At 35.8% G+C, this 18554-nt stretch overlaps 1 protein-coding gene and 1 long non-coding RNA gene across 2 annotated transcripts in view; one reads left to right on the top strand and one right to left on the bottom strand.

Moving 5' to 3' along the window:
- The window catches only part of LOC100171857 (uncharacterized), a 239446-nt gene extending 221652 nt beyond the window's left edge, over positions 1-17794 (bottom strand). The window contains 2 exon segments of the long non-coding RNA NR_036547.1: positions 14904-15040; positions 17471-17794. This is a non-coding gene — a long non-coding RNA (uncharacterized LOC100171857).
- LOC100939357 (cytochrome b-c1 complex subunit 7-like) lies at positions 9526-10010 on the top strand. The gene has a single exon (XM_054544648.2). The coding sequence runs from the start codon at positions 9644-9646 to the stop codon at positions 9881-9883; it is 240 nt and encodes a 79-aa protein (XP_054400623.1). The 5' UTR covers positions 9526-9643; the 3' UTR covers positions 9884-10010.
- Positions 17795-18554: the final 760 nt, after the last annotated feature.

Here is an 18554-nt window from a genome sequence, read left to right as displayed (position 1 = left end):
TAGGCAAAATGATGGCCACCCAAAGATGTCCACACCACAATTCCAAGAATCCATGACTATGTTATTTTACAAGGCAAGAGGAACTTTATTGATGTGATTAAGTTAAGGATCTTGAGATAGGGGAGAATATTCTGAATTATTTGGGTGGGCATACTCTAATTGCATATATCTTTAAAAGCAGAGAACCTTTCCTCAGCTAAGTCAGTGAAAGATGTAATGACAAAAGAAAATGGAGAAATTCTAAGTATGAGAGGGACTCAATTTGCCACGGTTGGCTTTGAAGATGGAGAAAAGAGATGACAATCTAAGGAATTCGGGCGGCCTCTAGAAGCTAGGAACAGCTCTTAGCTCACAGCCAGCAAGAAAGGAATCTCAGATCTACAGATCTACAGTGGCAAGGAACTGAGTTCTACAGATCTCAGATCTACAGTGGCAAGGAACCGAATTCTGCCAATAACCAAATGAGCAGGACATATCCCTCCTAGAGCCTCTAGAAAGGAATGCAGCCAGCCAACAGCTTGACTTCTCATCAGGTCTGATGAGACCCATAGCAGGCTTCTGGCCTCCAGAACTATAATAAATATGTTGTTTTAAATTTCTAAATTTGTGATCATTTTGTTATGGTAGAAATATAAAACTAATACAGAATCCATGCAATAAAATCTGGCTTATTTTCCCAGAGACAGAAGACCTAGATGCTATGATAACATGTCAGGAGGTAAGAATAACAGGAGAGGAACTCGATCATATCATATTTGCCTCTTAAAAATGATCAATATAGAGTAGTATGAGAAAGTCTTTATACAATGAGAGGGAGAAAAGTAACCAAGTCATAGGAAAAAGTACTTAAGGAGACTGCACATGAAGCTGCTAAAAAAAAAATGTTATTTCCTATTGAGTTGATTGTGAAAGTTTGTGAATACACAGACAGACACCCAGCCGGACTAAGTAAATGCTCTGAGGTAGGAAAATGTGATGGCAGAATAGATATACAAACTCCTCTTAATGCTGAGCATTTCTATAAACAGGTAACCTAGACATGGAATACAGTGCAAATTATAAACCATAATTTGACCTGTGTCCAGAAAAGTAACTTTCTTAAGGGGGAAGTAAAAAATACCCACCTAGCTATCTGTAAAATCCCCAAAGGTATCTATGCTGTTGGGATAAACTGGCATTTTCTGCCTAAGAAGGACAGAACATCACCCATTAGTCTTCTTGTTAAAAATGCTTAAACTAATCATGGGAAAACAATCAGACACATTTCATACTGTGAGACATATAGAGGAAAACTACCTGGACTCATCAAAAATGGCAATGTCACAAAAAAAGGACAAGAAAAAAAGGGAGGGTGCTATTCTAGATTTAAAGAGACTAAAAAGGAGCATGACAACTAAATACAATGCATGACCCTTGACTGGATCCTGGACCAAAATAAATAAAAAGCTATAAAGGATATTGTTAGGAAAATTGTGAGAACTTGATATGGATAGTATATTAGATAATAGTATTGTATCAATGTTAAATTTCTCTGGGTGTAATAGTAATTTAATTGTTCTTAAGAGATATATGATTTAGTGTTTAGGGTTGAAGTGTCATGATATCTGCAAGTTACTTCCCAATGGCTCAGCAAAAAAACGTGTGTACGTATATATACATATATGTATATAGTATTTAGAAAGAGAGATAAGCCATATGTAGCCAAATTGATGCACTGATGAATCTAAAGTGGTCCCCCGTCATCCACAGTTTCAGTTACCCATGATTAACTGCAGTCTGAAAATATTAAATGGAAAATTCCATAAATAAACAATTCATACGTTTTAAATTTCACACCACTGTGAGTAGTGTGATGAAATCTCATGTTTGCTCCAGATGTGAATCATCCCTTTGTCCAGCACATCAACGCGGTATTCCTTACCTGCCCATCAGTCACTTGCTAGCCATCTTGGTTATCCAATAAACTGTTGCAGTATCACAGTGCTTACGTTCATGTAATCCTTATTTTACTTAATAGTAACCCCAAAGTGCAAGAATGATAATGCTGGCAGTTCACATATGCTAAAGAAAAGCTGTAAAGTGCTTCCTTTAAGTGAAAAGGAGGAAGTTTTCAACTTAATAAGAGAAGAAAAAAAATCATATGTTGAAGTTGCTACGACCTATGGTAAGAATGAGTCTTCTATCCATGAAACTGTGAATATTGTAATAATTGTTCTATTTTATTATTGTTGTTGTTAATCTTGTATTGTGCCTAACTTATAAATTTAACTTTATCATACATATGTATGTATAGAAAAAAACATAGTTTATATAGGATTAATTGCTCTTCATGTTACCAGGCATCCACTGGGGATTTTGGAATGTATCTCCCTTGGATAAGGGAGTGCCTTGGATAAGAATGGCACTACAATACATGAAAGATATCTTTTGACTTTTCTGTAGAGTTTAAATTCTATAAAATAAAAAATTAGTAAAGAAAGATAATGTTTGGCTATATAAAGCTTATCCTTAATACTAATTATAAATTCTATTGGTAAATTCAGAAACAAACAAATCAATGCATTGATTTTTTGGCAGAACATTTTGTAAAAGATAAAAGAAAGAAAAAAAGTGAATAAGTAAAAGAATGGAAAAAGAAATACCACCAAAAAAGAAAAGGTGGAGTAGCTATGTTAACAGCAAGGAAACATTGGGCAGGTCTTCCGAACAGAAAATCAACAAAGAAACATCACACTTAATCTGTACTGTAGACCAAATGGACCTAACAGATATTTACAGAACATTTCATCCAACGGCTCCAGAATATACATTCTTTTCCTCAGCTCATGGATCATTCTCTAAAGCCACTATGTTAGGTCACATGACCATATGTTAGGTCACAATACAAGTCTTAAAACATTCAAAAAAATTGAAACAATATGAAGCATCTTTGACCACAATGGAATAAAAATAGAAATCAATAACAAGAAGAATTTTGGAAACTATACAAATACCTGGAAATTAAACAGTATGTTCCTGAATAACTAGTGGGTCAATGAAGAAACCAAGAAGAAAACTGAAAAATTTGTTGAAACAAATGATAATGGAAACACAACATACAAAAACCTATGGGATACAGCAAAAGCAGTACTAAGAGGGAAGTTTACAGCTATAAAGTTTAGTTATATATAAGTTTAGTTATTTAGTGCCTAAATAAAAAAAGGTAAAACTTAAAATAAAGAAACCAATAATGAATCTTAAAGAACTAGAAAAGCAAGAGAAAACTAAACTCAAAATTAGAGGAAGAAAAGAAATAATAAACACCAGAGCAGAAATAAATGAAATTGGAATGAAGAAAACAATACAAAATAAAATAAATAAGTAAATAAAATAAAATGTTGGTGTTTTGAAATGTTAAATAAAATTGACAAACCTTTACCCAGACTAAGAAAAAAAGAGGGAAGATCCAAATAAATAAAACCAGAGATGAAAAAGGAGACATTACAACTGATACTGCAGAAATTCAAAGGATCATTAATGGCAACTATGAGCAACTATATGCCAATAAAGTGGGAAATCTAGACTAAATAGAGAAACTCCTCTACACATAAGACATATCAAGACTGAACCGTGAAGATAATCCAAAACCTGAAAAGACCAATAAAAAGCCATAATAAAAAGTCTCCCAGTAAAGAAAAGCCTGGGACCTGATGGCATCACTGCTGAATTCTACCAAATATTTAAAGAAGAACTAATATCAACCCTACCTGAACTATTCTGAAAAATACGGGAATAAAGGATACTTCCAAACTAATTCCATGAGGTCTGATACCAAAATCAGACAAAAACAAATTTAAAAAAAAAGGCCAATATCTCTGATAAATATTGATGCAAACATCTTCAACACACTACTAGCAAATCAAATTCAACAATACATTAAAAAGATTATTCATCATGACCAAGTGGGATTTATCCCTGGGATGGAAGGATGGTTCAACAATGGTGATTCATAGTATCAACAGAAGGGAGGACAAAAACCACATGGTCATTTCACTTGATGCCGAAAAAGCATTGGATAAAGTTCAACATGCCTTCATGATAAAAACCTTCAAAAATGGGTATAGAAGGAACATACCTCAACATAATAAAACCCATATATAACAAACCCACAGCTAGTATCATACCAAATGGGGAAAAACTGAAAGCTTTTCCTCTAAGATCTGAAACATGACAAGGACGCCCATTGTCACCACTGTTATTCAACATAGTACTGCAAGTCCTAGTTAGAGCAATCAGACAAGAGAAAGAAATTAAGGGCATCCAAATTGGAAAGGAAGAAGTCAAATTACCCTTGTTTGCAGAGGATTTGATCTTGTGTTTGGAAAAGCATAAAGAGTCCATAAAAACTATAAGAACTGATAAATTCAGTAAAGTTGCAGGATACAAAATCAACATATGAAAATCAGTAGCATTTCCATATGCCAACATTGGACAATCTGAGAAAGAAATTTAAAAATAATTCCACTTACAATAGCCAAACATAAAATTAAATACCTAGCAATTAACTCAACCAAAGAAGTGGGAGATCTCTTTAATAAAAACCGTAGAACACTGATGAAAGAAATTGAAGAGGACACCAAAAAATGGAAAGATAGTCCATGTTCATGAATTGAAAGAATCAATATTGTTAAAAAGAATCAAAAAGCAATCTACAGGTTCAATGCAATACTTATAAAAATACAAAAAACATTCTTCACAGAAATAGAAAAAACAATCCTAAAATTTATATGGAGCCACAAAAGACCCAGAATAACCAAAGCTATCCTAAGCAAAAAGAACAAAACTGGAGGAATCATATTACCTGACTTCAAATTATACTACAGAACTACAGTAATCAAAACAGCATGATATTGTCACAAAAACAGACACATAGACCAAGGGAAGATAACTGAGAACCCAGAAACAAATCCACACACCTAAAGAACTCATTTTCCACAAAGGTGCCAAGAACATACACTGTGGAAAAGACAGTCTCTTCAATAATTGGTGCTGGGAAAACTGGATATCCATATGCAGAAGAATGAAACTAGATAGCTATCTTTTGCCATACACAAAAATCAAATCAAAATGTATTAAACACTTAAGTCTAAGACCTCAAACTATGAAACTACAACAAGAAAATATGGGAAAAATCTCCAGGACATTGGTCTGGGCAAAAATTTCTTAATTAATACCCCACAAGCAAAGGCAATCAAAGCAAACATGAACAAATGGGATCACATCAAGTAAAAAGCTTCTGCACAGCAAAGCAAACAGTCTACAAAGTATAGGCGCAATGGGAGAAAATATTTGCAAACTACCCTTTTGACAAGAAATTAATAACCAAAATATATAAGGAGCTCAAACAACTCAATAGGAAAAAATCTAATAATTTGATCAAAATTGCGACAAAGATTTGAATAGACATTTCTCAAAAGAAGATACACAAATGGCAAACAGGCATGTGAAAAAGTACTCAATGTAGTTGATCATCAGGGAAATGCGAACCAAAACTACAATGGGATATTATCTCACTTCAATTAAAATGGCTTATATCCAAGTGACAGGCAATAACAAATGCTGGCGAGAATGTGGAGAAGAGGGAATGCTTGTATACTGTTGATGGGAATGTAAATTAGTACAACCACAATGGAGAACGATTTGAAGATTCCTCAAAAAACTAAAAATTGAGCTACCATATGACCCAGCAATCCCACTGCTGGGTATATACCCCAAACAAAGGAAATCAGTATTATCAAAGAGATATCTGTACTCCCATGTTTGTTGCAGCACTGTTTACAACAGCTAAGATTTAGAAGCAACCTAAGTGTTCAACAACAGATACACGAATGAAGAAAATGTGGTACATACCCATAGTGGAGTACTAATCAGTCATAAAAAAGAATGAGATCTAGTTATTTACAACAGCATGGATGGAACTGGAGATCATTATGTTAAGTGAAATGGGCCAGGCACAGAAAGACAAACATCACATGTTCTCACTTATTTGTGGAATCTAAAAATCAAAACAATTGAACTCATGGAGATAGAGAGTAGAAAGATGGTTACCAGAGGCTGGGAAGGGTAATGGGTGGTGGGGGAGAGTGGAGATGGTTAACGGGTATACAAAAAGAATGAATAAGATCTATTATTTGATAGGACAGCAGGGTGACTATAGTCAACAATAATATAACTCTATAATTACATTGTCTGTAACACAAAGGATAAATGCTTGAAATGATGGATACCCCATTGTACATGATGTGATTATTACACTTCACATATATCAAAACATCTCATATACCCCATAAATGTATACAACTACTAGGTACCCAGAAAGATTTTACAAAAATTTAAAAAACCCAGCAAACAAAAAAATTTTACATTCAAAAAGATAAAAAGAGTTCCTAAAATTGTAAAATACGTATCTATTCTAGACTTGTATGTATATACTAACAATGCCTCAAGTATACAAAGCAAAAATTGTCAAAAGTGTAAGAATTTGACAAATACACAAATACAGTGGGAGATTTTAACTCTCTTGGTAACTGATAGGTCCAGCAAACAAAAAACTTAGGAATAGAGAAGATTTAAACAACACAATTAAATTTAATGAACAGAACACTACACGCAAAAATTAGATACACAATCTTTCCAGGCACACATAGAACACTAGTTGATCATGTTCTCTAGGACATAAAGCAAGTTTCAACAAACACTAAATAATCATTATCACATAAGCAATTATTGTCTTTTAAATGGAAAACAATAACAAAATGTTAAGCTAAAAAACAGCTATATACAATGACTTAGTTTCTAAATACTGTCTCCATAAAAGATAACAGAGGTCTATAGAGAAATGATTAATGGGGTAGGAAGTACAAGACAAGTCTTAAAGTAAGGAAGTAAAAACATTTTAAAGTAAGTAAAAAGTGTGTTTAAGAATGATGAGACATGTCAAAAGACAGGGGAGCCAACTTGAATGGGCAGCCAGTCACTAAATCTGAGACAATTTGGGTATTAAAATAAATAATAAAAATAGGGTATTTTTAAAATAAAGTAAAAATCTATGTGTCCAAAGTAATTAATAAACAAATAAATGGAGAAAAAGCTCTACCTTGATGTAGAATATAAACTAATAAATGTAGTAAAAATGATGGAGTTTGAAAATTACCATTTTGCATTCATCATAGCAATATCTTATTCAGTCAAGAATTATCAATGGATTTGAAAACCAGTGGATGATAATTTAATGAGGAACAGGATATTTACATAGTCTCAAAGTATCCCCAGCAAAATCATTAATTATAAAGAGGAAAATGATAACTGTAAAGTGGATTAATCTAGCAACTATTCACCATGTTAACCAAGTAATCAAAGTTAACTTTACTACTGAAGGGTCAAACCAGCATCATGTACCACCAATATGATGCCCTGAGAACAATACATTACTTCTGTGGTGCTTTTGCTAATATGCGTACTCTAAATAATGGGGAAATGGCACACAAATTTAAATTAAAGGACAATCTATGAAATAAGTGTCCTGTATTTACCCAAGCGACAATTGTCGATGTGTGATATTGTGATATATATATTGGTTTTTGTCCATGGTTCCTGGCTCATAACTCCCAAATCTCTTGTTATTTCCTAAGTGACTAAAACAATAAGCATATCTCTTGTTAAAGTATTTGGTCTTTTGTCTTTGGTTCCTGAAGCAGCTTTGAAACAGCTTCAGAGAAATAAAAGTGAGAGACAGTCTCTCTCTCTCTCTCTCAATCTCTCTATGTATCTATCTATCTATCTATCTATCTATCTATCTATCTATCTATATATATATATATACACACACACACATATACATATGTATAATGTTGGGGCACTTTAGGCTTCACAAAACAGAATCTCTCTCTTTCTCCTGCCCTTCTTTTACCTGCTTTTTTTTCTCCCAAAGGCAAGCCATAGAAACTAAAAATATACTGTAATCTTCACCCAGCTTTCTGGCTTGGAGCTGGTCGTAAAGAAATTCTCTGACCTACCTAGTTTGACTGTGGGTCATAAGACTCCCATTTCAGAAAGAGTACTGCCCCATACCCAGGAGGAAGGAATGCTGCACAGAGAATCCAAAAAGAATCTGAACAGACAAGCCTTGCTGGGTTTCTCCACCAAGTCTATGGGTATTAGATCATACCCTTTAGTCCAGTCACATTTCTACATGGTTGTTCATGCTTCATTAGTGCCTATCAGATGAAGTCTTCATAAAAAGCACAAGAGGACAAAGTACAGCTGAATTTGTGGAGGATTTCAGAAAGGTGACAAATAACTCATCCACATGCCAGGAGGGTGGCACACCCTAACTCCACAGGAATGGAAGCTCCTGTGCTCAGTAGCCTTCTAGACCTCACTCTATGTATCTCTTCATCTGGCTGTTTATTTGTAGCCTTTAAAATATCCTTTATGAATAAATGGGTAAATGTTAAGTAAGTGTTTCCCTGAGTTCTGTGTGTTGTTCTAGCAAATTATTTGAGCCTAAAGAGAGAGGCTGTGGGAACCCTAACTTGAAGCTGGTCAGTTAAAAGTTCCAGAGGCCCAGATTTGAAACTGATGTCTAAAGTTGAGGCAGTCTCGTGGGACTAAGCCCTCAATCTGTGGGATCTGATACTTTCTGCAGGGAGATAGCTTCAGAATTGAATTGGATTGGAGAACACCCAGCTGGTGTCCACTGCAGAATTGTTTACTTGCCTGTTGGTGAGAAAAAATCCCAATACATTTGGTCACAAGCTTTCTGTGTTGGTTGCTGTGGTACAAGAGCCAAAGAAAAACTGTTTTTTTCCACACAATCAGTGTCAGAAGTGGGGTTGTGAGAATATAATGAGAGAAACTGAGTTTGTTTTTCTATAAACATAAAAGACAAAGAAAAGTCAAGGAATTGTTCCATATTAAAAACTGAAGAGACATGACAAGTAAATGTAATGCATCATCTTGGATTAGCACTTTGACCAAGGAAAGAAAATAACCACAAAAGACATTATTGGGACAACTGATAACATTGGAATATGGCGTAGATTGTAATATTGAAACAATGTCAAATTTCTTGATTGTGACACATTTACTGAGGATGTATAAGAGGAAATCATCATTCTGAGGTAATACACACTGTCATATTAAGAGGTAAAGGAGAATGATATTTGCAAATTACTGTCAAATAGGAGAAGGAGAGGAAGAGAAAAACAGAATGATAAGGCAAACGTGATAAAATGTTAATTGGTGAATTTGCGTAAAGGGCATTATGGGAGTTCTTTGTAATATTCCTGGTTTTTCAAGTGTGAAATTAAATAAAAATAAAAAATTTAAAAACACAAATATAAAATTCAATAATAACTACATCAATAAATATCAATAACCACGCTTTTTCTATGTATTTAATGAAAGAAAATGTTCTATATTGCCAAATTCTGTTGGGATGAGCAGCCAATGTATAATTTTTGTATCTTGTTATAAGAAGAATTAAAAAAAATTAAAGCAGGTAAAAATGGCTGGCAAGCAGGCCATTTCAGCATCAGGCAAGTGGCTGGATGGTATTTGAAAATGGTATTACAATACTGCAGGATTCAATAAACTGGGGTTAATGCGAGAAGATACAATATATGAGGATGAAGACATAAAAGAAGCCATAAGAAGGCTTCCTGAGAACCTTTATAATGACAGGATGTGTCGCATTAAGAGTGCATTGGACCTGACCATGAAGCATCAGATCTTGCCTAAAGACCAGTGGACCAAATACGAAGAGGAAAATTTCTACCTTGAACTGTATCTGCAAGAGGTTATTCGGGAAAGAAAAGAAAGAGAAGAATGGGCAAAGAAGTAATCATGTAGTTGAAGTCTGTGGTTGCAGCTGTTATGAAGATAGTTAAACTTGAAACAAACAATTTTAAGAATTATTTGGTCTGCAGATGTTTTACTTTAAATAAATGTCTATTGTAATGGCTGGAGTTTTTGAATTCCAAACCTTATACTGAATAACTACTGAATCCATTTACTGTTAAATTTTTTTCCAAACTTTCAAGATGTTTTAAGTCGTGTTTAACTACTTCCTGGAGCTCAGAGGCCACTTTATCAGTTTTCCTCACTGGTTGGATAGCCTATCAGTTTACGTAAGTATGTAACTTCCGTAAGTTACATCCTTATGGAGGCTACTAAATAAAAGAAGGGGGTATGCACCCCCTAGTTTGCCAGGATTGAGAAACAGCCTCTTCACTGCTATCCAAATAGATTTGATTTTGCATCCTATCATTTAAAAAGAATTTATGTATGCACTCCAACATGGCTATACTTTAGTAATATATATATTCCTGTGCTAACATGTAGACTAGAAAACAAAAAGTAGACATTAGAAAAATAGAAGTACGAAGACAAATCATACTTGTCCCCATATCCCAGTGACTTTTCCACTTTGGAAATGATTGTTATAAAGTTTAAGGGTTGGATACTAATCAGTTAAAAGTTTTAAGATTATAAGGTAATTTTTAAAAATATAAATTAGAATCATTGGCCGGGCGTGGTGGCTCACGCCTGTGGTCCCAGCGCTTTGGGAGGCCGAGGCGGGCAGATCTTCTGAGGTCAGGAATTCGAGACCAGCCTGACCAACATGGTGAAACCCCGTCTCTACTAGGGATATGGAAAATTGGCCGGGCGTGGTGGCGGGCACCTGTGGTCCTAGCTGTTTGGGAGGCTGCGGCAGGAGAATTGCTTGACCCTGGGGGGCAGAGGTTGCAGTGGGCCTAGATCGCACCACTGCACTTCAGCCTGAGCGACAGTGGCTCCGTCTCAAAAAAAAGAAAAAATTAGAATTATTCAATGTTGTCATCATTTCCACTCCTAAATTCTGAAATGCTTTCTTTGGTGGAGGTGAGAGTGTGGAGCCACAGCTAGTAGAGAAGGAACAGTAGGACATGCAGCCTCCCTGGTTTTCCAGGACAAGTCATTGCTGTGTGCAGCAGGAATGCCTTACCTCAACTAACAAAACAGTGTGAAAAACAAATTTGTGTTACATTTAAAATTTGTAAAGCAATGAGAAATGTGTGTATCATAAAGAGCATCTTTAAATTTTTGCTAAAATATTGTCTCAAATTCCCTAGGAACCACCCCCCATTTTTTTTATTTTGCTAGTCAGATTATTTTTCTAAATCTATCTTGAAATCATGTCAATTTTCTTTTGTCTGGTTCAAGACAACTAGATCACTTGATAATGGTTTTGCTCAGGTCACATTGTGACAAGGTTTTAGTGTAGCCCTACTTCACAGAAGGAGGCAGAGAAGACGGACTGTCTACAACCCCCTTTAAAAGCATTTGTCTATTCAGAAAATTTTCCTGAGTAGGTCTCTTCAAAGGCTCTTTTAATTGTGATTTCAAGATCATTTTTGCAGGACTCTGGTCTATTTGTTCAGACATCTACTGTGCACAATTACAAGGAGACTAGAACTGAGGCATCTCAAAGAGCACTGTCAAGGTGTGTAGGGAGCCGGGTGGGTGGAGGGAGGCTGGGCTCTGACCCTAAAAACCATGCTTATGAATGCTGTTAATGTTTAAAGCAAGCCTAAGGGCACTGCTGAAGGACAGGGGAACAAATAGAACGGACCAAGATTGAGGTATAACAAGAATCCCCAGGCTATCCACCTGCTCAAGGTAAAAAGTGTGATATTACATAGGGCAACCTCTGATTTTGTGAGAGTTCTTCCTAAAGTCAAAGTGTATGCCTATTCTATGTTTCCAGATTACTTCATTCTTCCAAATGAGACCAAGTGTGCAAAAGTTCTTTGAACACTATATCAATGTTTTGTGTTCATTATAAATTATGGTTATCATCCTGCTTGTTATGAAGACTAAGAAAGTAGATCTAATATTTGGCTCACATAGGTGAATAGGTGAGAATTTGTTAATCCATCAGTGAAGTCCTTTCATTTGAAAGAGAGGGCTTTTCTATTATCAAAAGCTGTCCTGTGTGAAAAATCACCATGAAAGTGCCTGAAACACACAGGCTTGTCGTCCTGTAGACAGAATGGTAGAGTGATTCAGAGCTAATTCTGGGTTAGACTGCACAGGTCTGAATCTATTTGCTCACTGTGTAGTGCTTCAGGAATACAATTTAACCTCTCCGTGCTTCAGTTTCTTTGGCCCTAAAATAGAGCTAATGATAGAAACCAACTTTACACAGTTGTGAAAATTAACTGACTACATGTCAAACACTAACAGTCTCTGGCACATAGTATGCATAATGTAAATTATGTGATGAGAAGCGAGAAAAAATAACTTGAGAAAACGCTGAATATCATCAAAGTTGATTAGCTAACCAGTAGCTAAGGTCCAAGGTCCCCTCTCTTCCTTCTATGTGGCACTCTTGTTTTTGGTCCATCTGCTCCCCTTGGGTATTACCTCCTTGAGTGAATTACCTGCTGGAGATGAGAAGAGTGGAACTGGATCTGCATGACAGCTTTGATTAGGATGGAGCTAAGACTTGGTTATCTCCCTGTTTTGTGTTTTGGATAGGTGACATTTTAAAACTGCCAAAATTAAAATCTTGCTAATTTGCTTTGTACAGTTTAAAATGTTTGATGTCTTTTATTGTTTAAAGTTTGAGATTGGTTTTGAATATATGGTTTTCCTACATCTTGAAGAAGGATATGTTTGTTTACTCTGAAGTGGTCTATGTTCTGTTTTTCTATTTTACTATACTTTGCAAAAAACAGATGGCTGGCTTATGTTCACTGTTGTAGTGCACTAACTAGTATCACTCAGCCTTCCTGTTGTCAAGGTGTAGGAAGCAGCATAAGAGATGTTGGGCCTTCAGATCCCCAATTGCCAACTCTGGTCCTAGTTCCAGAGTGCATGGACATATTTGATAACATTCCTGCACTGAGTTATCACGGTCTGAATATTTATGTGATGCTCTACGAGTGGTACCAAAATGTTAGTGATGGAATTTTCACTAATGGCACCTTTTACTGTTTTTAAATTCTAGAATCTTAATAAATCCAAAGTGTACATTTTGGTAATGATTTAGCTATTTACTTTAAGGACTCCCCTTTAAAGCATTAACTCTGCACTAACTTTAACTTATGAAAAGATTCAGCAATAAGAATAAAAACTAGGCCAAAGCCCAAAGTAATAATCCTTCACAAATAAGATGGAGTTATAAAAATATGGGCATCCTGTGTGTAGCTTTGAAAATAACCAAAGTACTTGGAACTAAAAAGTTAGGTGAACATAAAAATTGTCATAACCAAATCCTTGACAGCTTGATGGATGAAAAGCAGATGGGTTTACACTATATGGGAGGAGGCATGGAAGGACAGCATCAGAGAGGGATGGTTAGAAAGTGAACAAGACACATTGCTCTTTGGAAAACAAGGAAAGTCCCTTTATTAGAACAAAGCATGAAATTCTGCCACTAGGTGGCGATGCCCTATAACTTTACAACTTAGGGTACATCACACCAGCGCTATGGAAGGTTTCTCCATTCTGCACCCCACCAGCTCCCTCCCCTCCTTCATTTTTCAGGATGACAACACCTTAGAGGTTTATGGCCATCAGGAGAATTTACTACTAAGCTATATACTGATGTGATGAAATCTAATATATGTTGCGCAATGAATTATGAGTTATTTAGTTTCAGGATTTTATTACTTCAATCAGTTATGACCATATTTCCTTTTATATGATTGCTCACTCTTTAAACATACCAGATGACTGTATAAAGAACACCTAATAAAGTCTATAGATGTAAAAAAAAAAAATTAAAGCAGAAAAATAAGATAAACTAGAATGGGAATAATGATTTCATAATATAATTTTTAAAAAAGGAATCCCATATGATTAGAAATTGAAAAAAAACAAACCATGGGTCAAAAAAATCATAAGAGAAATTTAAAAATAATAAATATTGAATGATAAAAATACTATATATAAAAGCCTGTGAAATATTTCTAAAGTGGTAGAAGAAAATTTATAGTTCTAAATTCTTATTTTACAGAACATTGAAAATTAAGACGATAAAGATTCAACTCAATAAATTAGAAAAAGAACAACAAAAGGAAAGTAGAAGAAAGTTCAATATAAAAATAAAAGTCAAAATGATTAAAATAGGAACCAAATATCCAACGATGAGGCTTGATGAAGGCAAAAGCAAGAAATACATTAGAAAATTGATTATTGTAATTTATCAAATGGTCACACTGTGATATTAATGTGAAGAAAGGATATGAACGTGGCAGTACATATAGATGGGAAAAAACTTCATAATATTTGTAATAAAACCTCTCAGCAAACTAGGAATATAAAGAAAGTTCCTTAACTTGAGAAAGACAATCTACTAAAAAAGGTGAAACTTTTGTAGAATTTAGGAACAAAATAAGGAAATCCTCTACCAATGCTGTTGTTCCTCTTTGTACTGAAGATCCTAGATAGCACAGTAATACAAGCTAAAGAAATATTGTAAAGAAACTGTCATTATTCAAAATATAATTAACAGATAATCCAAGAAAATCTATAAATTATTAGAATAAACAGAATTTAAGAAGGCTCCAGCATATAAAATAAATATACAAAAATATCAATCATGTTCCCATTTACTAGAAACAATTAGAAAATGTAGTTAAAAAGATGATATATTTCACAATAATAATAGAAACTATAAGTACAAATGAATCTAACAAAACATTTCTTCAGATTACACTATTATTATGAATATGTTTTCATATAATGTAGAATATAGTTTCAATTTTATCATTTGCTGCTATCTTTTTGAGTTTTGTTTGGCTACTTTTTAATGTGTCAAAACCAACTCTTTTTTTTCTCTTCCTCCTCTTAATAATTTTTGGTAAAGAGATTACCTTAAAAAGCACAACTTCCAGGTGCAGGACACCAGAAAAAGCAGGGTAGCATTGTAAATAATCTTCATTGTTTTCACCAGGTGAACTATTATATGAATGCACCAGGGAAATGGAGTCATACTGCAATCGCTCAAAGACTGAAAAATAGTAAAAAAAAAAATATAGTGGCATCATTTTTTCTGTTTTTGTCCATCTCTTTGTCCCCTAGTCTCCTCAAATCATTATCCTTCCCGTACCTCTATTTCAATGATATATTCCTATAAAACAGTTGTATACATAGTATTAGAAGGGATGTATTATATAGAAATTTAGAGCATAAACTCTGGAATCAGATGTTCTGGGTTCAAAGCTCGGCTCAGCCACTTCTTGCGGTGTAACTTGTGGCAAGTCATACAACTTCCCTTGGCCTATACAAACTTCTCTAGTAGAGTTGTGATTAAATAAATTATAACATGCAAAGCCCTTTAGAAAACTGGCACATAAATCTTTAGTAAATATTGGATATTATTACAATTATCAGTGATTTGAATCACTTGGAGGGGAAATTATGTAGCTACTGCACTTATTGTTTTGTTCTTGTTTTCTTTTTTTTTCCTTTTTATTTTTTAAAATTAATTATTTATTTATTTTTCACACCGAGTCCCGCTCTGTCGCCCAGGCTGGAGTGCAGTGGCGCGATCTCGGCTCACTGCAATCTCTGCCTCCTGGATTCAAGCGATTCTCCTGCCTCAGCGTCCCGAGTAGCTGGGATTATGGGCACACAACACCACCGGCTAATTTTTTTTTTTTTTACTTTTAGTAGAGATGGGGTTTCGCCATATTGGCCAGGCTGGTCTCGAACTCCCGACCTTAGGTGATCTGCCCACCTCAGCGTCACAAAGTGCTGGGATTATAGGCGTGAGCCACTGCGCCCGGCTGCTCCTTTTGTTTTCTATCTGAGCAATATTCTTCCTACTCCCTGCAACCCTCCACTCCACTACCACTTTGAATAGAGGTAAACATGTGAGAAGTAAAGCTGTATGGAATGACAGGGAGATGCTTTCAAGTAAAATAGAGTTCTATTTTTTTTTTCTATGCATTACCACCGAACCCAATGTCTAAAACTTCTTTGGTCACCAATGTTGTCCCACCATTCATTGATTTATTTATTGAAATATCTGTTTCACGCCATCCATCCCCTACAGCTCTCAGAATAATTCCTACCCATTGCAAGGGCTTCATAAAGGTTTACTGCACGAATGAAGAAAAGATGCTTCTCTCCTTTGAATTAAAAGGATCTATAAAACTTGGGTCAGATTCAGTTTTATAATTTGCATTCTATAAAGTTCATCTAAATATCAGAGATTCCTTTTCTGATAGTAAGAATAGGAATCTTAAAATACAAATAGTAGCGCTTGATGGATATTGGAATGAAGTATATGCTCAGCATAACATGTAAGGCCCTGAAGCACTTTATCTTCACCTCCTAGTCCTTCTTGTAGATTCAAAATTATAGCCAAGCTGTTTCCAGAAGAACTCTGCCTTTTCTCTGGAAACCCTCAGTCTGAAAAGCATTCCCTGCCCCTCCACATGGCAGATGTCACTCTACCTTTAAGGCCCACCCAAAGTTCCTCCTTCCTTTTTTTTTTTTTTTTTTTGAGACGTAGTTTTTTGCTATTGTCGCCCAGGCTGGAGAGCAATGGCGCGATCTCCGCTCACTGCAACCTCTGCCTTCCAGGTTCAAGCGATTGTCCTGCCCTAGCCTCCCGAGTTGCTGAGATTACAGGCGTCCACCATCACGCCTGGCTAATTTTTGTAACTTTAGTAAAGACGGGGTTTCACCGTGTTGGCCAGGCTGGTCTCGAACTCCTGACCTGATCTGCTCGCCTCGGCATCCCAAAGTGCTAGGATGATAGGCGTGAGCCACCGCGTCCGCCCCCCTACTCCTCCTTTTTGATGGCTCATGATTACTACCAGGCAGTGACTTGGTCCATCCTCCACCCTTCCTGAATACCTGGAACAAGCAAACATTATGGCACTTGGATTTGACTATCACATTGTAGCTTTAAAAAAAAAATTATTCAACTCTTCTGCCTTACACAGAGAAAGACATACACTTCTGAAGGCTGGCCTTCAACAGATGCTTTTTATTGGTCTTGAACCAGCCTTTTTTTTTTTTTTTAATAAAAACATTTTCCAATGCACGCAAAAGTAGAGAGAATAATATAATAAATCCCCACATATACATCACCCAGCTTTAAATTATCAACTCATGAACATTTTTATTACACTTTCCCTCCACCTTGGCACCAATGACTTACTTTCAAGCAAATCAAAAGATTCAAGTCTATTTCTTAGAAAATACAACTACAATTATTTCATCTAAAACATTACAAATAATTATTTAATGTCGTTAAATATCCATCATTTCATTCAAGCATATTTTGTGAAAGAGCCGCTTAATCCCTGCATGTTATTTTTTCTATTTTGAAACCATGGAAAGAACAGGGATAAGGGGAAGGAAATCTGTGAGAATGCATAAATAAGTTTCAAAGAGCCTAGATGTCCTAGATGAGAAAGAATCTGACCTGGTTTAGGGTGGGAGAAATTTATTTCTCTACTTCTCCGGAGGAGGAGGGTGCGACTTCAGGCCGGCTGATGCAGGAGGAGGTGCGGAGGGTAGAGTGGTACTACCTCCGTTGGGAGTTCCTTCCGGATAATCCCAACGCGGAGCGAGGAGGCAGCGCTTTTTTGGAGGCTTGGCTTCCCGTGCGTTTCCAGGTGGGAGAGTGGATCTCCCGGAGGCACAAGGTTGGTCTCCCATAAGGATTACAGAAACGGGTCGTCAGTTTTCTCCGGTGGGCCCTGGCAAAGCCAAGAGACCTGAGATGGCGGCGGGTCCCCTCCAGGCACAGAGCTGGCTTCCTCCTGTTTCGCTCTTACCGTATTTCCTGTATCCTGAGACGTACATCCCTTCTCCGCCTCCACCCCTCCTCCCTACCCCATTCTATTTTAACGTTTCTATTAGGATGGGTGTTAAAAACCGATGTCGTTATTTAATACAGTGTTTTTCCATCGCGCCCCACCCCCACTAAATGTAAATAAATTTATTGAGAATTTAATATAATTTATGCAATTTTAAGACGAGAAGAAATTCAAGTTTACCTTTAAGTGATAAACTCTGAATGGCTTATATGTGTGGGAGGGACGCGGGGGTGGGCGGTAACCAAATACATTATTGAAGAGCTTTACAAGCCAGCTGCAGATGCACATCACAGCTATGAAACTAGCTACAAACATTTAAAAAGCAATATGCAAACATGTAAGTTGACTAGAGTGCAGAATAGCACACTAGCACTAACCATGGAAATTGTGGAAAATGAATTCACCGTATGTCATAGAATCTAAGATCATTTTTTCTTTATTTTTTAAAGCAAATTTGTAATTTTTGAAGGCTTATTATATTTTTCCCCAAATTTGAATATCTAGGAAATCTCTGCGACCTAACAATTGATGGTACACTATACTTTAGTTGGCAGCTTTTTTTTTCTTTCTTGTAGGTATGGAAAATAATGACCCATCTTACCAATGATGATATGTTATATTCTATGATTTATGGTAACCAGAAGAAAGTACCACGTGTCTCAGAAGAAAAGGCTTCCGTAACTTCTT

This window comes from Pongo abelii, chromosome X (genome assembly GCF_028885655.2).
Source record: "Pongo abelii isolate AG06213 chromosome X, NHGRI_mPonAbe1-v2.0_pri, whole genome shotgun sequence".
Taxonomy (NCBI): Eukaryota; Metazoa; Chordata; class Mammalia; order Primates; family Hominidae; genus Pongo; species Pongo abelii.
Note: the sequence above shows the minus strand (reverse complement) of the source record. Positions and strands in the feature narration are given on the sequence as shown.

Coding starts and splice junctions, on each gene's coding strand:
- LOC100939357 (XM_054544648.2), top strand. CDS start 9,644: ATGCGAGAAGATACAATATATGAGGATGAAGACATAAAAGAAGCCATA.